General features: G+C 42.1%; 1 protein-coding gene across 20 annotated transcripts in view; it reads left to right on the top strand.

Moving 5' to 3' along the window:
* armc9 (armadillo repeat containing 9) overlaps positions 1-27,429 on the top strand; it is a 117,005-nt gene extending 89,576 nt beyond the window's left edge. For 10 of the 20 annotated variants that reach the window (XM_078207485.1, XM_078207478.1, XM_078207472.1 and 7 more), the window contains 5 exons: positions 2,388-2,503; positions 3,837-3,973; positions 5,989-6,109; positions 7,299-7,474; positions 18,094-18,507. In XM_078207485.1, the coding sequence (XP_078063611.1) occupies positions 2,388-2,503; positions 3,837-3,973; positions 5,989-6,109; positions 7,299-7,474; positions 18,094-18,116 (573 nt within the window). In that variant the 3' untranslated portion in view covers positions 18,117-18,507. Of the gene's footprint in view, positions 1-2,387; positions 2,504-3,836; positions 3,974-5,988; positions 6,110-7,298; positions 7,475-7,911; positions 8,027-18,093; positions 18,508-27,329 lie in introns of those variants that run through there. The other 10 variants (XM_078207410.1, XM_078207382.1, XM_078207421.1 and 7 more) reach the window with 3 other exon arrangements.
* The last annotated feature ends 210 nt before the right edge of the window (positions 27,430-27,639 follow it).

Genomic DNA, 27,639 nt, shown 5'->3' with positions numbered 1-27,639 from the left:
AGCACAAAGTATGAGGCAATTGCAATGAAGAAATGTGAATATTGCGGTTTTATAGATAATGCCACAATAATGTTTATAACCTTCCTTGGTTGAGATATTATGCTTTCAGATGGTGAAACAATTGCTCATTGAGCAATCTGTCTGAACAAAGTCTAATTACCTTTCCAGAATTCTGGCATTTGTTTATACTTCTGATGAAGTGTGGTTATAGCTGTATATGGAAGGTTAATGATCAGTTAATCAGTTAATGAAGGTTAATGACCTTGTGGGAAACTGCCAGGAATAGTGCATGGCCCTGGTGGGTGACTATTGATGGACCTGATCCAGCAGATTCCCGAGGAGTAATCTTGACTCCATTTATTGAGTAAAAGGGGTGCACTATTCAGGGTCTTAGCTCAGGGTAAAGTCATTATGAGGCACTGACTTTGTAATAAATAATCCTCTTTATTGGATTGTGAGTAACTCCAGTCTATATGGTGGCAATCATTAAGACTGTAGATTTGCATGGAGATCTGTAACTTTCCCTGGGTCAACTCCCATTATCACCCATCAGTTAAGAACAAATTCTGAAAAAATAGCGATCAGTATTGGGAGCCTTGGTTGGTTCTGCCTGTCCTTCCCATCTCTCCCCAGCCAGGGCATGGTAACAGCAAGTGAATACATCTGTTCCCCCCACCCTCCCAGGCCCCACTGAATCAGCAGAATATGGAAAGCAGGCAGCATAATCAAGGACCCCACACACTCCAGATATTCTCTCTTCCACTTTCTTCCGTCGGGAAAAAGATACAAAAGTCTGAGGTCACATATCAACCAACTCAAGAACGGCTTCTTCCCTGCTGCCATCAGACTTTTGAATGGACCTACCTTATATTATATAAAGTTGATCTTTCTCTACACCCTAGCTATGACTGTAACATTATATTCTGTACTTCATAGAAACCCTACAGTGCAGAAAGAGGCCATCTGACCCATCGGGTCTGCACTGACCACAATCTCACCCAGGCCCTACCCCCATATCCCTACAAATTTACCCACTAATCCCTCTAACCTACGCATCTCAGGACACTAAGGGGCAATTTTAGCATGGCCAATCAACCTAGCCCGCACATCTTTGGACTGTGGGGGGAAACCGGAGCACCTGGAGGAAACCCACGCAGACACTTTCTCCTTTCCTTCTCTGTGGACGGCATGCTTTGTCTGTATAGCACGCAAGAAACAATACTTTTCACTGTATGCTAATACATGTGACAATAAATCAAAGTATGTACCTTGAAACTTCTGGTCTGTATGACTCAGTGCCAATATACTTGCTCACTGTGCAATGAAAAGAGATAGTTAATAATTGTGGGTAATGTACAACAAGTATTCCATAGAACTGAAAAAAAAATGGTAAAGGAAAAGAATTATATTAAGTCAAGGAAATAGATTTGAGTATGTTAAAGTCAGGCTGGATATTTCACTCAAATCCTAGAATTGCAGTTGATGCCAAAAACAGAAGTCTTGAAATTGTAATATCATACATTTGGGTCATATTAATGAGAAAAATGCAGATCCCAATGTACAAAAATATTAAGTTATAAGAGATGATAGTCGTAGCAAAGGAATAGAAAGCTCTTCTGTATTTTTTGCCAAGATTATACCCCTGTCACAGCCACTTTTTTTCCTCTAGCAACACTAATTATTTTGGCATGCAAACATACCTTATGTTGTAAAAGTAATTAGTTGATTAATACTAGCAACTGGTATTTGCATTAATTTACAGATGCACCCCACTGAGAACCTTTTTTGAATTTGTATCTGAAATATATCGACTATCAGAAGGATAAAAAATTATGCTGATGATTAAAATATTTTGGTGCAATACATACCATGTTCTAAACGTGCAAATTGTTGAATAAGCTTTCAATGGTCAGGTAAATATGGATGTCCTTTCGGCTTTCATAGAATCCCTAAGGTGCAGAAGGAGGCCATTCAGCCCATCGAGTCTGCACTGACTCTCCGACAGAGCATCTTACCCGGGCCCTATCCCTGTAACCCTACGTATTTACCCCTCTAATCCCCGTAACCTACACACCTTTGGACACGGAGGTGTAATTTAGCATTGGCCAATCAACCTAACCTGCTCATTCTCAGGCTGAGGGAGGAAATCGGAACACCTGGAAGAAACCCACACAGACAAGGAGAGAAAGTGCAAACTGCACACAGACAATCACCCAAGGCTGGAATGGAACCTGGGTCCCTAGCGCTGTGTAGCTGAGAACTTGAGAAGCTTTGTGTAGGTGCCCTTCCAAACAGATATCATGAGCCTCACTAGTTGTCATAATTTAATGATGTGAAATATGTGTACTTTCAGACATTTTTACAATGGGTTTTCTATCATTTGACAGATAATGACAAACACAATAAAGGCCAGGAGGAAGCCAATGCCACTTTTGAATGAAAGTGTTGATGAACCTCTCCGACGACCAGTTACACCCGGCATGCACAGAGTGGGCCATATATCGTAAGTAGTCTGAATTTACAAAAGCATGTGATAAAAAAGCAAACACTTTGTTTTCTTTAATGATCAGGCTACTTGGTGGAAATCATCACATCTAGAGCATTGTATTTTGTAATGTATAATACAAATTATTCCGTGTTTGTGACAGTTTTAATTTTGCTCATATTGCCCTTAGTACCTAGCAATTTGAGTTTTCATATAGAAACATAGAAGATAGGAGCAGGAGGAGGCCATTTGGCTCTTCGAGCCTGCTCTGCCATTCATTACGACCATGGCTGATCATCCAACTCAATAGCCTAACCCTGCTTTTTCCCCATAACCTTTGATCCCATTCGCCCCAAATACTCTATCTAGCTGCCTCTTGAATACATTCAATGTTTGGCATCAACTACTTCCTGTGGTAATGAATTCCACAGGCTCATCACGCTTTGGGTGTAGAAATGTCTCCTCACCTCCGTCCTAAATGGTCTACCCTGAATCCTCAGACTGAGACCCCTGGTTCTGGACTCCCCCACCACCGGGAACATCCTCTCTACATCTACTCTGTCTAGTCCTGTTAAAATTTTATAAGTCTCCATAAGATCCACCCCTCTTTTGTCTGAACTTCAGCAAAAACAATCCTAACCTTGGCAATCTCTCCTCGTACGTCAGTCCCGCCATCCCCGGAATCAGCCTGGTAAACCTTCGCTGCACTCCCTCGAGAGCAAGAACATCCTTCCTCAGAAAAGGAGACCAAAACTGCACACAATATTCTAGGTGTGTCCTCACCAAGGCCCTGTATAATTGCAACAACATGTCCCTGCTCCTGTACTCGAAACTTCTCTCAATGAAGGCCAACATACCATTTCCCTTCTTTACAGCCTGCTGCACCTGCATATGTGGGATGCCAGTGAAGTGAAACATCACAATGTCGATTATTCTTTGTTGTTTATGTGAATTGAAAAGTTGTAGTCACATCAGGTACAGAACAAATAATTGCAGTCCTTTCAGTGATGTAACATGTCATTTACAGTGTATGAATATTGAGAAAATAATATAATTTCAAACCATGATTGAAAAATTAAATGGTGAAGTATCCATTTTAAAGCTACCTGTTCACGAAGGAAAGTCATAGAAAAGCAAACCAAAGAAAGACAGAAAATCTTTAAAAGGAAAATAATTAATTAAAATAAAACTTGCTGCAAAATGTGTAGTATCTTCACTAGTTATGAATGGAAGGACAATTTAATTTGCATTACTCTGAGTTTCTAAAAATGGTTTTATTGAGTACAGTCTTAATCAAATGTATTTGTCCATACAGAATTTGTCAAGACTTCACTTTCTATATAATTTGTAGGTTAGGAACCGCTCTCAATAAGCATGAAAGTCGAAGCCCCAGCACAGAGAGCAACCTCTATTCACGGCAGAGCATGCGGCCACCTACTCGAAATGGAAGTAGAACAAGTGCTTCCGAGTTTGGTGCTTCTCCTGTCAGTAAGCTGAAAATCTGTATTATTGGTTTAAAAATTCCAAGAAAATAAGAGAATGTTTAGTACTGAATACTAAATAATATACTGATTTCTATTAACTGTAACTTGTGTACACATATTTTGCCATATCTTTTCTAAGTCTTTCAGCAATGTGCTGGTTGAGGCATTCATTAAGGTACAAAAATAATAAGTACATTGCACAATATTGGCCCCTGCTCTTCCAGCCTCCGGATCGTCTGAAATTGTATGGGAATCCAATGGGCAATTTCCCTCTCCCGAGGACACCCTCCACAAGAGTGGGAGGTCTTGAATAGCTCTAATTAACATACCTAATTAACATACCCAGGAAATATTAGACAGAAAATATCTAGGGCAGGATGCTATGGCCGTTCACACCGGCGGGATTTTCACATCCCGCTGCAGTGAACGGAGATTTGGCTGGGGTGCCAAATTCTCCGCTGCAGGGGGAGCGTGGCATGAACGGCCGGTAAGATCACACCCCTAGTATCTCTCCTTAGTAACTACAGAAATGATCACACACCCCCATCCCCATCACTCATTTGAACTCCCCACACAACCAGTTCTCCTGACCACACTAACCCCACAACCTAATCTGACTACCCCTCCCGAACCACACCTGCCAATTCATCTACCTACCCACCTGCCGCCCTATTCATCTGCTGCCCTACCCTAACATAATGACCAGCCACCCGAATGATCTGCCACTCTACTCGATGCCCTACGCACCTGCCACCTCACTTAGTTGCTATGCTACCCACATGCCACCTCACCCACCAACCACCCTACCTGTTGTGTACTGTATGTGTTAATTAGCTTGCCATGCTTTGTAAGCCAGTGCATTATTGGATTGCGGAATATATGTTGTTAGTTAGTTTGGTTGCTGAATTAAAATAAATGGAAGCTACAATGTTAAATCACCTCTGTGCCTGCATGTATATTGATTTAAAAAGTAATCGACAATACCAGTATTAAAATGTGATAGTACCTACCAGCCACTCCACCCATCTCCCACCTCATTCACCTGCCATCTCACCCACCTGCCTACCACCTCACCCACCCTAAACACCTCACACAAAATGCTGGGAAATCTCATCTGACAGCATCTGTGGAGAGAGAATAGGGCAAACGTTTTGAGTCTGGATGACCCTTCATCAGAGTTACACACATTTCATAAAAACAAATACTCAAAGATGTCAACCTCTCTGGTACAGTGATTGCTTCTTCATTATCCCCCCCCCCTCCCCCAACGAGACTGTAGCAGGTCTGCTGGCATGTTGTAACATGTCTCTGGCTCCAGTTTTGCACAATTCCTTGCCATAAGCAAGGCCTCGGACCAAATCGTCTGGTCCTTGCCACTGCCCACGAAGATTTTCCCGATCCAACGTTACTTCCCATTTCTTCCATGATCTTCTGATCCTAGCTGACACACAAATCGGCGGAAAAGCATCCTTCATTTAACTCTTTATGGCTTTCAATCCATTGTGACCAACTTCATTCAATCTTCACAAGCTGCACTTCACCAATGGGATTTACGTCCTCCCAACAGCACGGGGACCAATATGTTCACTAGACTGTTCATTCATTCATTATGCTTTTCTCTGAATTTCATAGACGCCAACAGTGCAGAAGGAGGCCATTCGGCCCATCGAGCCTGCACCAACCACAATCCCACCCAGGTTTTATCCCCGTAACCCCACATATTAACCCTTCTAATCCCCCTGACACGAGGGTCATTTTAGAACGGCCAATCAACCTAACCCGCGCATCTTCCCTTCCATACACAAATGGAATTTTGCAGTTAAGATTCCCAAAATTTTTACTAAGACTAAAATTATTCACATGAATCATTTTTAGTCATCTGGTAGTACAGAACTTAAGTATTGCTGGAAATAGACATTTTGTCAAAGCAAAGCAAGATGAAAAGCTTCAAAGCTTTTTTCAGCAATACTTAAGTTTAATACTTTTTGATGGAATTCGCCTTGTGTTTTTTCCCCACAGATTTTGATCGGAATACATCACAGTTGGATTATCCAGTTGGTGATTTTGATCAGGATCTTACAGCAGCTACAAGTTCATTAGATATCAGGTCTTTTGACAGATTGAATAGACAATCTATCAGGTGAGGGGACAATGCTAATACTAAAATGCACAAATTGTACCATACAAGAAAATCTTTATATTTCTTTCTCAAGGTGTGTTTAAAATAATTACAAATGTATACATTTCCACCCATCATTGCTAATTTCATCTGATTCCACCGGAGGGGAAGCGGTGCAGATTCAATGGGCTGAATGGCCTCCCTCTACACTGCAGGGATTCTATGAAGTTAATCATTTCATTTGATTGCATTTTATCAGCATGCACTGAACACCATGTTACTTCCTTGCATCTTTTTATAGCAAAGTATATTTTATCAATTTATGCAGCTGTTTTAAAGGTTAATGATCTCCGAGCCATTGATGTGAACTAGGCAGAGCAACTTTTCATTTTTACCAGGTGAAATTGGTCAGCAGCAAAGAAAAATGTCTGGAGGGTAGAAGAAAATCAAGCATCAGATCAAGCCCAAGATGTCTTATCTTGTCAGCTTGGATCTTGTTTATCTCTCTTGTGGGGGCCATGAATTGGATTGAATTGGATTTTGAATTTGGTTTTTGGATCGAGCAAGGAATGGATTTGGATTTGCCTGGTCCACTCAGAGCATTGGCTTTGTAACCTTAAGGATGGAGTTTTTAAAAATTTAAAAAACATGACCCATCTGATTTTCCTTCCATTTAAATTAACAGGAAGAAAACCAGGTGAACCTGCCCCCTCTCCTTTTCTTTCTTTGCATTCTACCCAACCTTAACATGAATGTGGTACAGTTGATTCAAGTGTTCAGCATAAGAGGTAATCAGATTTATAGTTGAGTTCCCTTCCTTCCATTTTATCTTCGTCCCCTTTATCCTGATAACCTTTTTGTCCACATAATGTAAAGAAGAAACAAAGTCTGTAGACCATTCAGTTGAGATCCAGTTGTTTAATGGTTCACTTGCTTGATACATTTTCCGGCAGTGGTGGCAGAATCAGCTTTGTATCATGAAAATTAAAATGTTTAATAATTAGGCGTGCACTTAACCTTGAATTTTAATGATGGCCGAAACCCACGGCTGGATTTCTCCGGTCCCGATGCAATGAATGATGATTTGGTTGAGTGCCAAATTCTCCATTCACTGGCAGCGGTGGTGGGACAAACGGCATCAGAGAATTCTGGCCCATATGTGTTATCAGCTATCTTTTGTTCATCCATTCTGTTGTTTCTGCCCTTGTAGGCAAAATGATTACGAAATTGCATTTGACAGTAGGCCCAAGATTCCTAGAACTCCAGATGTTTCTACTAGCCCACGGAAGGTCAAAACTCCAACAATTGCCCCGCAGTTTTCTCAGTCTGGTCCTCAACAAACGAGCCGTCCAAGTTCTGGAGGGTCCTCTAACAGAAGCAAACAGAGTGAGTAATAAAGAGCAGAGGAAGCCGAGGTTTGTATGTAGTCTCCCTACTCACCATTCCAAAGCTTCTGCAACACACTGCACCACAAAATGGTAGCACTCAGGGCACTTAATGGATTGTAATGTTCCAGGTATAATGAGGGGGAAGATCAACCTGTTTCTCATTCCTGATTGTTCGCTGATGGTGACTGTTAAAAGGATGCATGTATAGATGTTGGGTGAATACAACTACCAGCTTGCTTGTGAAACACATGATATTTGAACAACCTTATCATTCTGTCTAAATTCAGATAGGCTGAATAAACTTAATGTTGTTTACCTTGTTACCTGTATCTCACTTTGCTTTCTTCTTTTCTGCTTTGTATTTTTATTTATTTCGTTTTTTCCCTCTCTTTTCACATGCTCTGTCTTTGAGTTTCCTTTTTCCTCTTTTTCCAGCCTACCTGGCAATGGGTAGATGTTGGTGCTTGGAGGCAAATAATACTTTCCTGTTGCTTTTTCCTATCACTGCCAAGCAAGAAAAAAACCTCCTTGTAGCATGATATTTTATGATGTAAGTGCAATGACTGTTAACATCTCAGCTTTTGGGCTAACTCAATCTGTTAGAAAATACATATGTGTGTATATACTATCTAATTTAATTGACAGTGCTGTGTTTTGAGAAATATGAAAAGTCTGCCTTTCCATCTTGACATTTTTCTGTCTGAGAAGTGTTTGCACTTCAGAGACACTGAATTGTTATGTGATGCTTTGAGACATCCTGACACCATGAAAAACCACTATATGAATGCAAGACTTTTTTTTCCAACTCATTTCCTCTGTTTTTGCTGACATAGATTTTACATTTTGTTGTATGGTCTCCCATACAAGAAATGTTGCTGTGCATTCTTGAGACAGAATTGTATTCTGGGGCTTGGATTGGGCCTTTAGTTGTCTTTAGGCGGACCTTTTCCCCTATTAGTGAGCAAGTCGCGCCTTCAAGAGTTACTGGCCAATCAGATGGGAGCAGTGGCCACTGCTGGGATGTTAGCCACTGAAGACAAGCAACATGGAACTGGATTAAAAGGCTCTCCCTGAAGCCAGGTTGGCACAGTAAGAGTTTTAACAACACCAGGTTAAAGTCCAACAGGTTTATTTGGTAGCAAATGCCTGTTGGACTTTAACCTGGTGTTGTTAAAACTCTTACTGTGTTTACCCCAGTCCAACGCCGGCATCTCCACGCCAGGTTGGCAGGCATGGTGAGGAAAAATGTAGGGGATGAAATACCTTGTGGGGGTTTGCCTCCGATGGACACAGGGTACTTGGCTAGAAGGCAAATCCACCTCTGCCCAGCCACAGGGCTTGCCAGATTTAATTGGGCAGCGACAGGACGCTCTGAGTGGTCTCCACTGGCCAGGGACAAGCGGGCTGAAAAATACCCATGGGGGACAGATGGATAGGCAGTGGGCATGATGCCATTGCCATATTACCCAACTTTATACTTTTCCTGCATCTGCTAACCTTCCCCGGGGGGCGGGGGGGAGTGCAAGATTCCAGCCTCGATTTAATTTGCTATAATATATTCAGCTTTGCAGTCCTTTTGCCGTGCACGTGGAAAGGAATTTTTAAGAATTCTTTCATGGGATGTGGGTGTCTCTGGCAAGGTTTATTTCCCATCCATAATAGTCTTCGAGAAGGTGGTGGTGAGCCACCGCCTTGAACTGCAGCATCCCACCTTGTGTAGGTGAATGCAAATACCATTCTCTACCTGCACCATTTATATTTAGAAGATCCTAAATATATCATGGATTTGGATAAAATAATTTCCTTCTCCATTTTTATTATAAGCAGCTATGTGGTAGCCGAGTGAGCAACTGAAAGCACATGCAAACAAGCTCTTCAGTAAAACAATTACAATCCATTTTCCTGTTGTGACAAATGCACCTTAATTGCAGACAATATAACATCGGATGCTGCTTATTGCCAAATTTTATACTCTGAAATTTTGCACTCTGAACTATTGACTTTGAAAATGTGGGCTCCTCTTATCTTTTGTCCCACTTTTTTGTAAGACATTGCTGTTTCCTGCTTTATGCTTTCATTGGCAAATTGAAATGTGAAGAAGGAAACATAGCACACCAGAAAATCTACAGTATAGTTGAAATGCATACATTAGTAAAAGCTTCAGTACATTCGTGTTACTTTTTTGTAATTGCTACCCTTTGTTTTCTAAACTGGAAAATTTAGGGAAACATTTTGACCTGGAAAGAGGCTGTTTTAACTAGTTTAGTTAGAGACCAGTTTCTATTCCACAGCAGTAGTAAAGCATATTCATTGACATTTGCTGGCCTAATCATGTTATTCAGTAAATGGGGAAAGCCATTGTTGTTCTTGTAAAAACACATTCTTAGTTAAATTTATGCGCTTAAAAGTAGTGAGCCAGGTTTATTTTGTGAATGCTGTTTCTATTGGTATTTATTAGTTACACAACTTTTGGATTAAGTTTCAGCTTGCTTCAGTTGATAGGACTCCTGACTCTGGATCAAAACATTGTAGATTCAAGTCATTATCAAGGGCTAGAGCATAACAATACCATTTGATCTATTGACTTGATGACTGAGCTCAGTTGAAGATCATGAGATTCTGTGTGAAAAAGGTTCAAGGCTCCTCCAGCGATGTGTGTAAAACAGTGAGAGGTGATTGAAATTATTTTTCAAGTAGCAAAGGCTGAAAGAAGGTTCCACTGACCTTGTATTGGTCCGTTATGCATCTTTTCATCTACTTCCACTTATGTGATCTCAATTACTATGCAAAGCAGTTTAACTCTGGACAGAAATAATGAAATGTGTACCATCTTCAAGATGCACTTCAACAACTCACCAAGGTTTTTTCGATAACACCCCGCAAATGCACGACCTCTAATAAAAAGTAAAGTTTATTTATTAGTCACAAGTAGGCTTACATTGACACTGCAATGGAGTACCTAATACCCAGAAGGGCAGGAGCAGCTGGCTCACAGGAATACCACAACCTCCAGGATACCTTCCAAGTCATACACCATCCTGAAATATATTGCTACTCACTCGTTGCTGGGTCAAAATCCTAGAACCTCCAACTTTCATCAAATGGACTACAGGGGTTTTAGTTGGACTTGACGGCAACTAAATACAGGCAATAAATGCTCGCCTTGCCAATGACACCCACATCCCCTAATTACATTTTAAAATGTCAGGGACCCATTCACAAAATTTCCAGCTGTGGTAATGAAATGAATAAAAGATCAATAACAACACATCAGGTTGCCATGATACAGCATGGACTCAGAATGAGGCTGGTACTCTAGTCATGCATGCACTGGGCACAAACTTTTGTGTCCTACATATCAGTCAGGATAAGAGAATTAGGAATTGGGTTTCTGATGGGACAAGGGGAGCAGGTGTCCCGTGTCCAATGACAGCCGTCTCCTGTAATGGGGACCTGCTGGCTGTTTGAGGGTCGTCCTCAACAGCTGGATCCTGCAAGACCTGTGTGGTGGCATAAAACCTGGTCGTGAATTGAGATGACTCTGGGAATTGCTGTCCTGCATGTTTTTTTATGGATCATGACTGTTGCTATAGGATGGCGCTGCAATGGAGGATACAGGGATCCACTCTACGATGCTCCTGAATCAACCTCATAATGTCCTCATACCGCATTCAATTTTTACTGTGCCTTACAGAGGACTGGAGCGCATCTTCCCGACCTCTCCATGGTCTTTGATTCACCAGCAGGTCAGACTGAGGGAGTGACTACAGTCTTACAGACGCTACAGGTTTTGGTACAGCCATGTGGCTACCTGGGAAAGGTGCATCACATTGCCGAGTAAAGTGACTAGGGCTTGGTGAAAAGAGTTGGCTCTCGGGGAGGGTATGGAGGTTGTGACCATAGTCAAGCATCATCTCCATATCACCACCTTCATGGTGCTTTGCGGTGATGGAAGTACCCTTGCCATTTCTTTCTTTCACCCCGCCCACTTGTGGTCTCTTCATGCCTCCTCCACCCATTCCATCTCTGTCTCAGTGTCCTATCCAGACCTTGTTTCCTCTGCTTGGTGTGGAGTGTAAGAAGAAAGAACAAAAGATTACAATGATGCAGCTTGTTCATTTGTTGTGTCACTGAAATGTATGCATTATATTCAATGAATAAATGGAAAAAGGCAGTTAGACCCAAGTGGTCTATGCATGAGCATCCTTCCTCTCAGATTTCCTCTTCTCACCCTGCCACTACAAGCAGAGACAGTTTCTCAACTCACAGCCTATCAAGTCTCTGATGGCCCTCCTTTCGTAGTCTTATCCTTGGGTAGCATCCTTAAGTACACTTGGTCCCTTCATCTGTGTTATTAATATAGATTGTAAATGGATGAGAGTCTAGAACCGTTCCCTGTGGTGGCAATGGAGCAATGATGTGACTTGACAATGATACGATGCTCTAGACTGGATTTTCATGCAGTACTGAAGGAATGCAGTCTTCATAGAATCCCTACAGTGCAAAAGGAGGCCATTCAGCCCATCGAGCCTGCAACAACAACAATCCCACCCATGCTTTATCTCTGTAATCCCACATATTTACCCTACTAATCCCCTGACACTAAGGGGTAATTTAGCATGACCAATCAACCTAACTTGCACACCTTTGGAGTGTGGGAGGAAACCCACGCAGACACAGAGAGAATGTGCAAACTCCACACAGTGACCTGAGGCTGGAATTGAACCCTGATCTCTGGCACTGTGAGGCAGCAGTGCTAACCACTGTGCCACCGTGCCGCCCTTCTTGTTGGATGTGTCATTTGACAGATGAAATGTTAGCTCACAATCCCATCTACTCAGGTTGCAGCTGGTGTTGCAGTGGCTTTCAGACTAGTGATAAAGGGGAGTAGGTGACTGGGAAGAGGGGCTATCAAGGGAGATGAATGGCAACTGACAGGAGAATCGGTGTGGGGAAAGGGCCTGCATTTTGTGAATGTGAAGCCTGAAGCATAAAAAGTTTACTGTGCAGAAAGAGATCACTTGGCCCATAGTGTCTGTGCCAGTCGAAAGATGGGCCACGCAACCTAATCCTATTTCCTAGTATTTGGTCCGTAGCTCTGCAGGTTGCAACACCATGTTCATGTCCCGACATTTTTTTAAATGAGCTGAGGATTTCTGCCTCTACTGCCCTTTCAGGCAGTGAGTTCCAAATCCCCATAATCCTCTGTGTGAAAACAATTCCTCATCTCCCCTTTAATCTTTCTGCTTTTTATTGCAAAAATTTACTTCATTTGTAAAATATCTGAAAGAACAATACAAACATTTCAAAAGGGCCATCACACACACTGCAGTAATATTCAGGTTTTCTATGTAGATCAAGTTGCACTCTGAGATGCTGCCATACAATTGTGATACATGTAATACTCACTCTATACATTCAATGTGAATCATACAGCCTGAGGGGGTTCTGTGCAATTCTCCTCCCCTCGGTGCACTATGGCTAAAAGGTCTTATGATGTGGAGATGCCGGCGTTGGACTGGGGTAAACACAGTAAGAAGTCTCACAACACCAGGTTAAAGTCCAACAGGTTTATTTGGTAGCAAAAGCCACTTTTGCTACCAAATAAACCTGTTGGACTTTAACCTGGTGTTGTGAGACTTCTTAATGTAAAAGGTCTTAGACAGCAACCTATCCCCATTGCACCTCTGCGACAGTTGCTCCAAGCTTTAGTGCATCCTTCAGCAAGTAGGCTTGGGCTTTGGAATGTGCTATTCTGCAACTCTCTGTCGGGGACAACACTTTGCACTGAAAGACCAACAAGTTTCAGGCAGACCAAAGTGCATCTTTCACTGAATTGACTATCTTCCAGTAACAACTAATGCCCTTTAATCCTTCTACCAATCACTTTAAGTCTATGCCCCCTAGACTGCGAAAGTAAATAGGCCCTTCCTACCTACGTAGGAAGACAAGGTGAATACATAATTAGTTTAATGGTGGGAGACAGAGAGTGGTGACAGACGTCTGCTTTAGTGACTTGAGGCCAGAGACCAGTGGCGTACCATAGGGATCCGTGCTGGGCCCCCTGTTGTTCTTCTTTTATATAAATGACATAGATGACTATGTGGGGGGTAGAATCAGTAAGTTTGCTGGTGACACAAAGATTGGCCGGTGGTTAACAGTGAGATTGAGTGTCTTGGGTTACAGGAAGATATAGACGAGATGGTCAAATGGGCGGATAAGTGGCAGATGGAATTTAACCCTGAAAAGTGTGAGGTGATGCACTTTGGAAGGAGTAATTTGACAAGGAAGTATACTATGAAAGGTCTGACACTGGGAAGTTCCGAAGAACAAAGGGACCTTGGCGTGTTTGTTCATAGATCTCTGAAGGCGGAAAGGCAGGTAAAAGGGTGGTGAAAAAGGCAAATGGCACACTCGCCTTTATCAATCGGGGTATAGATTACAAAAGTAGAGAGGTCATAATGGAGTTGTATAGAACTTTGGTGAGGCCACAGTTGGACTACTGTGTGCAGTTCTGGTCACCACGTTATAGGAAGGACTTGAATGCACTGGAGGGGGTGCAGAGGAGATTCACCAGGATGCTGCCTGGAATGGAATATTTAAGTTATGAAGAGAGGTTGGATAAGCTTGGGTTGCTTTCGTTGGAGCAGAGAAGACTGAGGGGCGACCTGATTGAGGTGTTCAAGATTATAAGGGGCATGGACAGGGTGGATAGGGAGCAGCTGTTCCCCTTAGTTGAAGGGTCACTTCCAAGGGGGCAAAAGTTAAAAGTGAGGAGTGGGAGATTTAGGGGGAATTTGAGGAAAAACGTTTTTACTCAGAGGGTGGTGATGGTCTAGAATGCACTGCCTGGGAGGGTGGTAGAGGTGGGATGCCTCACATTCTTGAAAGAGTACCTGGATGAGTACTTGATTTGATTTGATTTATTATTGTCACATGTATTAGCATACAATGAAAAGTATTGTTTCTTGCGCGCCATACAGACAAAGCATACCGTTATAGAGAAGGAAACAAGAGAGTGCAGAATGTAGTGTTACAGTTATAGCTAGGGTATAGAGAAAGATCAACTTAATGCAAGGTAGGTCCATTCAAAAGTCTGATGGCAGCAGGGAAGAAGCTGTTCTTGAGTCGTTTGGTACATGACCCCAGACTTTTGTATCTTTTTCCTGATGGAAGAAGGTGGAAGAGAGGTGCGTGGGGTCCCTAAATGTGCTGGCTGCTTTGCCAAGGTAGCGGGAAGTATAGACAGGATGGAAGGCTGGTTTGCGTGATGGATTGGGCTACATTCATGACCTTTTGTAGTTTCTTGTGGTCTTGGGCAGAGCAGGAGCCATATCAAGCTGTGATACAACCAGAAAGAATGCTTTCTATGGTGCATCTGTAAAGGTTGGTGAGAGTTGCAACTGACATGCCAAATTTCCAGAGTCTTCTGAGAAAGTAGAGGCATTGGTGGGCTTTCTTAACTATAGTGTCAGCATGGGGGGACCAGGACAGGTTGTTGGTGATCTGGACACCTAAAAACTTGAAGCTCTTGACCCTTTCTACCTCGTCCCCATTGATGTAGACAGGGGCATGTTCTCCTCTATGCTTCCTGAAGTTGATGACAATCTCCTTCGTTTTGTTGACATTGAGGGAGAGATTATTATCGCCGCACCAGTTCACCAGATTCTCTATCTCATTCATTGTTTGAGATCCAACCCATTATAGTGGTGTCAGCAGCAAACTTAAAAACTGAGTTGGAGGGGAATTTGGCCACAGTCATAAGTGCATAAGGAATATAATAAGGTACTGAGAACACAGCCCTGTGGAGTACCGGTGTTGAGGATGATCATGGAAGAGGTGTTGTTGCCTATCCTTACTGATTGTGGTCTGTGGGTTAAGAAGTTCAGGATCCAGTCGTAGAGGGAGGAGCCAAGGCCCAGGCCATGGAGTTTGGAGACTAGTTTCGTCGGAAAAATGGTGTTGAAGGCTGAGCTGTAGTCAATAAATCGGAGTCTGACATTGGTGTCTTTGTTATCTAGGTGTTCCAGGGTTGAGTGCAGGGCCAGGGAGATGGTGTCTGCTGTGGACCTGTTGCAGTAGTGGGCGAACTGTAGTGGATCTGGGCAGTCCGGGAGGCTGGAATTGATTTGTGCCATGACTAGCCTTTCAAAGCACTTCATAATGATGGATGTCAGGGCCATCGGATGATAGTCATTAAGGCACGCTGCATGTCTTTTCTTTGGTATTGGGATGATGGTTGTCTTCTTGAAGCAGATAGGGAACTCAGATTGTTGTAATGAGAGGTTGAAGATGTCTGTGAATACTCCCGCCAGCTGATCCGCGCAGGAACTGAGTGCTCGTCCGGGTACCCCATCCGGGCCAGTCGCTTTCCGTGGGTTGACCTTCGAGAAAGCTGCTCTGACATCTGCAATTTTTGAAGGGGTAACCAAGAAGGTAGATGAGGGCAATGCAGTTGATGTTGTCTACATGGACTTTAGCAAGGCCTTTGACAAGGTACCGCATGGTAAGTTGTTGCATAACTTACCATGCAACAAGTATTCACGAGATCCAGGGTGAGGTATCTAAATGGATACAAAATTGGCTTCTTGCCAGAAGCCAGAGGGTGGTTGTAGAGGGTTGTTTTTCAAACTGAGGCCTGTGACTAGCGGTGTGCTTCAGGGATCACTGTTATTTGTCATTTATATTAATGATTTGGATGAGAATATAGGAGGCATGGTTAGTAAGTTTGCAGATGACACTAAGATTGGTGGCATAGTGGACAGTGAAGAAAGTTATCTCCAATTGCAATGGGATCTTGATCAATTGGGCCAGTGGGCTGACGAATGGCAGATGGAGTTTAATTTAGACAAATGTGAGGTGATGCGTTTTGGTAGATTGAACCAAGGCAGGACTTATTCAGTTAATGGTAGGGTTTTGGGGAGAATTACAGAACAAAGAGAGCTTGGGGTACATGTTCATAGCTCCTTGAAAGTGGAGTCACAGGTGGACAGAGTGGTGATGAAAGTATTCGGCATGCTTGGTTTCATCAGTCAGAACATTGAATACAGGAGTTGGAATGTCTTGTTGAAGTTGTACAAGACATTGGTAAGGCCACACTTGGAATACTGTGTGCAATTCTGGTCACCCTATTATAGAAAGGATATTATTAAACTAGAAAGAGTGCAGAAAAGGTTTACTAGGGTGCTACCGGGACTTGATGGTTTGGGTTATAAGGAGAGGCTGAATAGACTGGGACTTTTTTCTCTGGAGCGTAGGAGGCTGAGGGGTGACCTTATAGAGGTCTATAAAATAATGAGCGGCATTATCAGCTAGATAGTCAATATCTTTTCCCAAAGGTAGGGGAGTCTAAAACTAGAGGGCATAGGTTTAAGGGGAGAGATACAAGAGTGTCCAAAGGGGCAATTTTTTCACACACAGGGTGGTGAGTGTCTGGAACAAGCTGCCAGAGATAGTAGTAGAGGCGGGTACAATTTTGTCTTTTAAAAAGCATTTAGATAGTTACATGGGTATGATGGGTATAGAGGGATATGGGCCAAATGCGGGCAATTGGGATTAGCTTAGGGGTTTAAAAAAACATATGGACAAGTTGGGCCGAAGGGCCTATTTCCATGCTGTAAACCTCTATGACTCAGTGGTGACCTCAGATACAGGTTCATCCAAGGGTGGAGGGCGTGCTCTCCCTGACCTCATGCTCAAAACGGGCATAGAATGCATTGAGCTCATCAGGGACGGGTGCGTTAGAACTGGCGTATTTTCATGCCTTCATCTTGTAGCCTGTTATGTCTTGCAGACCTTGCCATAGTCGGCGGGGCTCTGTATGGGTAGCCTGGGACTCTAGCTTGGTCCGGTACTGTCTTTTGGCAGTACTTGGCATGCCATAATATTCAAGGCTACGAGCCAAGTGCTGGCAAGTGGGGTTAGGTGGGCAGGTCAGGGCATTTCACACGTCAGTGCAGACTCGGTGGGCTGAAGGGCCTCTTCTGTACTGTAGTAATCTGTGATCCCATGATTCTGTATCCAAGCCCCTCACAATTTTCTGCTTCTAAGTCAGGAGGTGCAATTGTTTCTTCCACCTCCACATTCAAAGGAGTGCAGTTTAAAAACTTACTCGGATATACCTCCCACTCCAACCCCTGATATAAATATTTAAGAGTTGTTACTTAACTGTTGGCTGCACTTGGACCCTGTTTTCCTGAGTGCAGCTGACATCAGCTATCTCAGAGCAAACTAATCTGGCAGAGGGGGCCAGAAACTGGAATAATATCTGTGTCTACTGCACGCCGATTTTTCTTTGGCCTTTTCCATTGTGGTGGGTAATGAGCATGCATTTCTATCCCACTGTGTTGAAGGTGCAGAAGACTGCTTAACACCCAAGCAGTGATTGCTGTGCAGACAAATTGCTTGGTTACTGTCTCTGCGTATTTTTCGCTGTTTCTCCCTCACTATTCATTCCTTAAAAAGTACATTTTTCTCTCCCTGTCAGCTCTGAAAGATTCACATGCTTGGCCTCACAATTTATGCATTTAATAAACAGGGAATCGAGAAAGGCAAGATTTTTGGACAACAGGGTTAAGCTGTTTGCATCTAAATTCAACTTGTTTGTTCCTTTTGTAGGCAGCCAGTCATACAGGAAATGACAATAGATCTTTCCTCAGGAATCACCTGCTGAATTCTTCAATATGTGGCCAGCTTCCTGTAATGATCCACATACTGAAGTTACAAAATCTAGTGGAATAATACTACATGAAAGAAGGATTATGTTGTCCATACATGGCATGTACTTTTGGTATTACGTAACAAAGAATTCTTTGGCAAACAAATGTAAATAATATAGAATAATTTATCTTTTCGTTCTTTGTTACACTTTGGTCAGTGGTATTTTTATTTTGGGAAGGTCTTAAATTCTGTTTTTGAGTTTTGTTCATTTTGTTTTGTAATGCGTTCTGTGAGGAATTGTTTTGATTTTCATCATATTGCTATGGTAATGAAATGAATAAAAGATCATTGCTCTGAAAGTGCTGCATAATCAAATATCGTGTTTTTGTTTGAAATAGCCACTACTTTAGTGGAAGAATTCACTTAGTTTATTGACAACATCAATGGAACACTTTCCTATTTGTTGCAGCTCCTACAAATACTTAAGTAATATTTCTTAGTTGCGCTAGTATGAAAATTCTGAAATAGTCGCACCAGCCATCCTTGTGTTTTTTCTTAAAATGCGTCAAATAATGGAGTTGCGTTACTCAATGAAAGTTTGGCTGAGAATACCTAAACTAATTTCACTTAGTACCCTGACACCTATTAAAGAAGTGGATTTACTTTGGTCAGTGTGACCTTTACCAAGGTGAACAGCACTTAGATTTGGCTTCTGAAAAATATACATTAGCTTTGGTATGAAGCACAGTATTTTTATAGAAAGTAATTCCTTTTAGCCCTCCACTTTAGAATATTTGATATTTCTCTCATGGTGTACTCCAAAATAATCATTCTGCTTCAAATTATGTGGACAGTCTTCAACACTGATTGGATGCAGATTTTTTTTTAAATCCTCCTCCTTCCAAACTCTCCTGAAGACACTGGGTTGGATCTTCTGGTCAGTGGAAAAGCAACAAACATTTTGCTACTGATCTTAAAGAAAGCTTCCCACAAAAAAAATCTAGCGATGTCAGACTTCCCCCTTCCCAATTTTACATCTGGCAATAAGGTCCAGGCATCTAGCAGCAATAATGTCAGTAGCAAGGTAATGCACCCAATCATACTAAAGTATTCTCACAGACAGCAAACTATGAAATAAAATGCACTGATTATCATTTTCTTTCTTTTAAATTAGACAGTGAAATAAATAGTTAACATTTGAATATAATGAAAATTAAAGAATCATAGATAGACTTTGAAAATATATTTTTAAAAACGTGGAATTTTATATTATAAACATTTGATATTGCAAAAATATAAAATTACCTTTTCAGGATCAGTGAGGATGTTTAACAGTAAGCCATTAAAACCCAGTTACATCTCATTCAACAACGTGTAACTTTTTCAAGGATTTTTACAGTGAGGCTAATGTCATAAAATATGTTTTTGTAAATTCAGTGAATATCTAGCTATTGCCCTGTGGAGGACCTCAAAGTTTCTACACTCCACCCCATTCTTTGCTGCTGAAAAGTGAGCAAGTTTGGACATTAAATGAGAAAGAAATTGGGTGTAGCCATTATTCTTAGCAATGTTAATTTCTATGTATATGAAGAAATGGCAACATGGACAAGATATTGGAGGATGAATAACACCATTAAACAATACCTCAGCAGACGTTGGGGACCCACATTTTGCAATGGTAATGATGGCAAAACCTCCAGCAGAAACCAACCTTACTCAACTGAAAATGACCACAACTTCCGGGGTCTTCATGTGCACTGAAAGCCAGTCATTGTTGACGTGATTTTATGGTCCTCCAAAGGGTGACCTTTTGAGGTCCCCTTCAGAATGCAATCAATAAGAAATCATTGAACTGATGAGAAATTGCACTCTTGTGCTGTTAGTTTTGCTGTACCAATACTTAAAGTATAACTTACTGTTGAAAAAGTCCAAAGATGTGCGGGTTAGGTTGATTGGCCAGGTTAAAAAAACTGCCCCTTAGAGTCCTGGGATGCGTAGGTTAGAGGGATTAGCAGGTAAAATATGTGGGGGTAGAGCCTGGGTGGGATTGTGGTCGGTGCAGACTCGATGGGCCGAATGGCCTCCTTCTGCACTGTAGGGTTTCTATGATTTCTTCTATGATGAAAAAGGTGTAACTGGGTTTTTTAATGATGTACCAACTCCATAATCACTGCTAAGCAGCCTCACTGCTCCTCAGAGTAATTTTATATATGTTGAATGTCAGAATTTTCTATATGGAGAAACACCGCATTTTTAAAAGTTTGTGTATAATATTTTAACTTCTACTTTAATCCCATGCATATGTCCCAATCATTTATTTTTCTAATTGTAGTATTCAAAATTAAAAGTGGAAGAATTCAGTGCTTTTAACTTTCTGATTTGCTGTTTGTGAGAACGCTTCAATGTGATGCGCTGCTTTCCCTGTCTAAAGACATCATTACTGCTGGACGCTTGGAGATCTACTTGATTTAGCACTATATTCAAACTGGAATTGGGGAAAGGGGGATCACTGGACCTTTGTAGGAAACTTTCAAAATCAGTGACAACTACTTTTTTTTTTACTGACCACAAAATACAGCCCAATATTATTTTAGTTGAAATTACTCAACATAAGCTTGTTAACAGTGCCCATATGAAGGAATTGAACTTGATACGATGTTCATTAAAGACAATGATAAATAGCATTTTATCGGGATCTGGATCCATATTAAACTCAACGTAAGAAAATTCTTGTTGAGGTATGACCCGATAGGTAAAAAGGACAATCGCTAATTTAGAATACAAACTAACAATATTAGACAATAAAGGTTAATATTTAACATTCCACTAGGTGAGGCTTGGCATGGTACACAAAGTCAACGCATGTCAGTCTGTCCTTTCCTATAGGACGAGGACTTCTGCAGTCTTCTTTTGGTTCCTCAAACCTAGTGTCTTGTGTCATGCCACCCTTCAAGATTTTAGCTGGGCCAACATAATGCCAACCTACACACAAGTCCTTTCACAGCTTTAAGACTGCTACCCAGTATGCCTTAACTGCTGAAATTTCCAGTCTGCCTTAACTGCTGAAGCTACATTTTTCAAAGTTCAACAATTTCTCCTTTAACTTATCTCACTTCCTCCAAATGAAAGGTGTGGGTACCTGCATGATCCCTAGTTAATGCCTGTCTTTTTGTGAGGTATATGGAGCATTCCTTATTTCAGTATTAGTTAGGCTCTGACCCATAACTCTATCTCAGTTACATCAATGATTATATCTGTGCCACTTCATATTCTCGATTTGACCTGGAAAGATTATTGATTCTGCTTCCAATTTCCACTCCACTCTCACCTTCACACAGTCTATCTCTGATACTTTCCTTCCCTTCCTTGACAGACTGTCTCCATTTCTGGCAATAGATTGACCACCAGTATTCATTGCAAACCCATCAACTCCCACAACATTTTAAAAAATCATTTACAGGTCATGAGCATCACTGGCTGGGTCAGCATTTATTGCCCATCCCTAACTGCCCCTCCATTTTAGAGTCAACCACATCATCGGAGTCGGTGCAGGCTTGGAGGGCCGAAGGGCCTGTTCCTGTGCTGTAATTTTCTTTGGTTCTTCATTCTATTTCCTTCGCTAAAACAGCATTGGTGAACCAGATTGGTTTTTAATGACAATGGTTTCATTGTCATGATTAGATTTTTAATTCCAGATTTTTATTGAATTCAAATTTCCCCATCTGCCATGATGGGATTCGAATATCAGTTCCCAGATCTTGCCCTGGGTCTTCTGGACTACTGGTTTAGTGACAATACAACTGCACCACGCCCTTAACTACAGCTCCTGTAAGGACTCCAGCCTAATCTCCCAGTTTTGCCACCTCCGCCACGTGTTCCAACGATGCCACTATTGAAAACAATGTTCTCACCCCTTCTCCCTCCCGGAACCATGATAGGGACCCTCTTGTACTTCCTTTTCACCCCACCAGTTTCCGCATTCAAAGGATTATCCTCTCCCATTTCCGCCAATTCCAGCATGTTGCCACCACAAAACACAAACACCTCTCCCCCCCCCCCCCCCCCCCCACTTCACCATCAGTATTCTGCAGGGGCCACCCCTCTGTGACAACCTGGTTCATTCCTTCATCGCCCCCAACCCTTCAACCCCTTCCCATGCAGTCACGGAGGGTGCAACACTTGCCCCTTTATTTCCTCACTGTCCAAGGGCCCAAACACTCTTCTCAGGTGAAGCAGCATTTCACTTTCATCTCCTTCAATTTGGTCTATTGTATTCGCTGCTCCCACTGCAATCTCCTTTACACCGGGGAGACTAAATGCAGACTGGGTGACTGCTTTGCAGAACACCTTCGCTCAGCCTGCAAACACCCCCATCCCCCACAGTGGAAACAGCTTTCTAATTGTGACTTTTCTAAAATGATTAAAAGTGTACTTTATCCCAACCATCCCAGGCTAGACTTTAACCAGCTGGGCGTGTTGGGTTTTGCCTCAGCGCTATAATAATTACTTTCATGATGCTGAGTTCTTACGGTTTTGCACAATTACTTTTGCCACTAAGTAAACCTGATGCCGAGTTCTCATGGCTAGCCACAGCCTAGTGACAATTACCCATTGATTGACAATGTCCTACGCAAATGCTAACCTGTCAGCAAGTGCCCACTCCTAACTTTCTCTCCAGACAACTGCCCATTTGCCCTGTGACAAATGCCAACCCTTGGCAAGTGTTCTATGTTTATATCCTTTTTGTAGGCAGCTTTTGCAAGATTCAGCCCAAGTTTGTGCACTTGTGTCAAAACAACTAATTTCTAACCAAATACAGTATTTGCAGTTCTTGGCCAATTGGAAGAGTGTTTCTGGCTTCCCACAACAAACTAATCTTAACTTGTACCCATTGCTTGCAATTCTAGCCCTGGGGCCATCCTTCTAGCCAATCAGTGTCGCAGTTTTGGCTTCTATTTACTGCTAATATTAGATTTAGTGGAACCAAAATGTGCCCCAGCTTTAACTCTTTTCTTAAAGCTACACTACAGCATTTGGACATTCAAAGATATTCAACTTAAAGACGTCTTAAAAACATTTCAAAAATACACATTTCTCATCATTTAAGCTTGTGGACATTACAATTTGATAAGTTAAGCCTTTCTGATTACACAAATGTGTCAATGAGGCGAACTCTTAGCAACTTTCACTTTGGATTGTACTATTTACATCTGTTCCAGAAAAAATCTTGCTGAATTTTTTTTTTGTGTTTTAATGCGTAAATCCTCATCCTCATGAAGATGGTTCACAAATGAAATTTGCAACAACTTATTTTTCCTGCAAGCACTACTGTTTGTCTTTATCCCCTGGATCATCAGGAAAGCTCATGAATTTTGAGAACAAATTCTTCTCAGCATGAGTCTGAGACAATAAAAGGAAACCACTTGCACATGACCCATTCTGACAAAGATATTTTCAATGAAAGACAGAGCCTTCCGGCAGCTGTATCTGAGCACGGCAGCTACTATGTAGCTTTCCTAGTGGTACAAATGATTTTTAAAGTCAGAATGTTTGCTGACCTGTTTCATAGTTGTTCTATTGTACCACTGATCATTTCTAATGTTTTGTTATGATTTTTAGTAACTACACCTATAAAACAGTGCTGCCTTCCGATACAGTTTGTTTATATACAAGCTCAACAGTTTCAACTGGCGATTTAAGCAACATTATTCTCCAGTTTCATGTCTGTGTGAAACTGATAAGTCCAGAAGTGTCAATATGCTCTCCGAAATCCATGCTGTCTGGTGTTTTTCATCTTAAAATATTATATAAATGCTATTCTAAGTGAAAATTAATTATTGTCTCTGATGCCTGTCCTGTGAAAACCCCAACTAATTGTGCATGCTAATTGATTTATATTAATTTGTTCACTGATAGGATGCTAGTGCATTTCCATGGATCTTGTACTTGGCAAATAAATCACATTCCTTCACTAATCTTACAGATTGACTGTCTAATCCGATTGCATGTCAATGCTTTGCTACAGTTTCTGGAAATTTTGCCTCCATTCCGTTAGGAATGCACTTATATAATAATTGTCTAGGACTACAATTCCAACATGTCTGTGCAGTTTTAGTAGGTCTGCTGGAGTTCTTGCACTTAGAGGCTATTTATGCAATGGAATTTTTTCCAACTATTTAACTTTATTAATCAATAATATGTAACAAGTAATGTTTTAGGAATGAAAGGAGCTTATTAAAACTATGTAACGTATCTGCCATATAGTATACAGCAGTCAAACGCTATTTGTTCCATTCTGTCTGCGTCGGGGGTATTAGAATCATAGAACCCCTACAGAGAAGAAGGAGGCCATTCGGCCCATCAAACCTGCACCGACAACAATCCCACCCAGGCCCTATCCCCGTAACCCCACCTATTTACCCTGAAAGTCCCCCTGACACTCAGGGAGACACTAAGGGGCAATTTAGCATGTCCAACCAACCTAACCTGCACATCTTTGGAGTGTGGGAGGAAACCAGAGCACCTGGAGGAAACCCACACAGACACGGGGAGAATGTGCAGACTCCGCACACACACACACACACACACACACACAGTGACTCAAGGCTGGAATTGAAGCTCGGTCCCTGGTGCTGTGAGGCAGCACTGTGCCACCGTGCCACCCCAGGGGGTAGTCCAGAGAGAGAACAGGTCAGGTGGGGTCAGGGAAATAGACTGAGGAGTCGGGATAGTCAGGGATTGGGGATTAGTCAGCAGGATTCAGGTGGTCGGGGTGGGGTTAGTTGCAGGGGGAGGGGATGGGTGATTGGGGAGGTGTGACTGTCGGTGGTGGGAACCCAGGGAGGTAACTGGGGAGTTCGGGTAGTCGGGTGGAGTGGGTGTTAGTCCCGGTGTTGAGGGTTCAGGTAGTCATGGGGTGGGGGTTAGTTAGGGGATGTCGAGAGTGGCATGTTAATTGGGGGGAGTTGGGTGGTTGGGCAGGGTTTGGATTATCAAGAGGTTAGGGATAGTCAGCAGGTGGGGGGATAGATTGGGTTAGAGGTGTGGTTGGGTGCTCAGGAGGGTTGGGTGATCGTGGGGTGGTGAGAAAATAAATAAGTCATGGGTAGGAGGCTAGTCAGGGGTAGTTGTTGGGTGGTGCGGGGCTGGTCAGAGGGGTCCAGTGTGGCGAGTCACAGTTTCAAGTACCATAGGTATTCAGATATCTGAAGTGGTTTGAATCCTTCTGATTTTTCCTCAGTAAATATTCTGCTAAGAGAGTGGGAACCATCCAAAGTCTCCAAGTTAAGAGTTTCCAATTGTTCCAGACGCAGAGTAATTGTCCAACGGAAAGGGTAATTTCCTGTGTAGTCCTAGCCTGGGCACGTCTGGTGGGTCCCCCAGTGCATCTTCTGGGGTATGACCCTCTGGAGAACAGAAGTTACATAGTCATGGAAAAGAACCAATAGGAAGAGTAAACGGAAGAAAACCATTTGAAATGAAAATTAAAATAAACCATTTGCAACTGAATGAAAAATCGGAATCATTATGAACAATGTGCTCTTCTGTAATTTACTTTTACTTTATTATGTTGTATTTAAGAGTGTCATAAAGACATGAAAGAATCGCTATCACTAAAGTACCTTGGTCTAAAGATAAAGTGCAAAGAATTGGCATTCATTTTAACTCTGCTTGCGTATTGATTACATTTATCTGTTAACAAAAATAAGTTTTGATTCATTAGCTGTTTAATCAGTAAACTGATGAAATCACAAAAGGGTACAGATTAGAGTTACCAACAGTATCAGGCAGGTGAATTGGCATATTCTGCTAAACTATATCTTTCCACACCTTTCACAAGAGTATCCTCACACAGGAAAACCTATTCCCCTCTTTACATATCTGCACTATCTGCATTTCAGACTGATTAATGGTGACATGTCTATCCTGCCATGACAGGAAGAATGCTGCAACACAAGAAAAGTGAAATAAAAATAATAAGACTTTCTTTTCAAAACAATTATGGGATTAATAATTCACATGATTAGACAACATGTTATTATAAATAGCTGGACAAGTATCCCATTTAAGAACAGGAAGAATTGCTGTTCATTTATTCCATCATAGGATATGGGTGTCACTGGCTCGACATTTGTTCCCCGTCCCCAATTGCCCGAGTTCACCTTCTTGAACGTCTTATTGAAGTTCATCTAATGTAGTTATACCCACACTGCCATCCAGGACTTTAATCCAGCGACAGTGATGGAATTTCTATGTTGTTCCAAGTCAGGATAAAGTGTGGTGATGTTTCATGCATCTCCTGTGCTGGGCCCTCTGGGTGGCCGAGGTTGCAGGTTTGGAAGGTGCCATCCAAGGAGCCTTGATGAGTTGCTGCAGTGCATCTATTACTGGTACACACTGCTGTCATTGTGTGTATGTGGTGGAGGGAATGAATGCTTATGGTAATGGATGGGGTACCAATCAAGCATGATGCTTTATCCTGGGTGGTATCAAGCTTCTTGGGTGTTTTTTGAGCTGCATTTATCCAGACAAGTGGAAAGTATTCCATCACATTTCTGACCTATGACTTGTAGATGGTTTAAAGTTTATTTATTCGTGTCACAAGTAGGCTTACATTAACACTGCAATGAAGTTACTGTGAAAATGTGAACAGGCTTTAGGGAGTCAGGAGATTGGTTACTTATCGCAGGATTCTTAGCCTCTGACCTGCTCTTGTAGCCATGATGTGGAGATGCCGGCGTTGGACTGGGGTAAATACAGTAAGAAGTTTAACAACACCAGGTTAAAATCCAACAGATTTATTTGGTAGCAAATGCCACTAGCTTTCGGAACAGGCTGTCCCTTCGTCAGGTGGAGTTTGTGTCTCTGTATGCCCTGTTTGTGAGCATTTCTCCACTCCACCTGACAAAGGGACAGCCTGTTCCAAAAGCTAGTGGCATTTGCTACCAAATAAACCTGTTGGACTTTAACCTGGTGTTGTTAAACTTTTTACTGCTCTTGTAGCTACAGTATTTATATGGTACAGATAATTTTCTGGTCAATGGCAAGATGTTGTTAGTGAGAGATTAGGCGATGGTGATGCCATTGAATGTCAAGGGAAATGGTTAGATTCTCTCTTGTTGGAGATGGTCATTAGCTAACACTTATGTGGCACAAATGTAACTTGCAACTTATCATCCCATTTTCCATTCCAGGCAGAAATGTGGGCAGCACGGTGGCTGGCAGGGACCCGGGGACCAGGTTCAATTCCCTGCTTGGGTCACTGTCTGTGTAGAGTTTGCACATTCTCCCCGTGTCTGTGTGGGTTTCCTCCCACAGTCTGAAAGACGTGCTGGTTAGGTGCATTGACCCGAACAGGCGCCGGAGTGTGACGACTAGGGGAGTTTCACAGTAACTTCATTGCAGTGTTAGTGTAAGCCTTACTTGTGACTAATAAATAAACTTTAAAATTGAACTGCCGTAGTTCTGCCTACTCACTTAGTCCACTAACTTTTCACATGCAAA

Source organism: Mustelus asterias, chromosome 3 (genome assembly GCF_964213995.1).
Source record: "Mustelus asterias chromosome 3, sMusAst1.hap1.1, whole genome shotgun sequence".
NCBI lineage: Eukaryota > Metazoa > Chordata > Chondrichthyes > Carcharhiniformes > Triakidae > Mustelus > Mustelus asterias.
The sequence above is the reverse complement of the archived record's forward strand: the minus strand, read 5'-3'. Positions and strand labels throughout refer to the sequence as shown.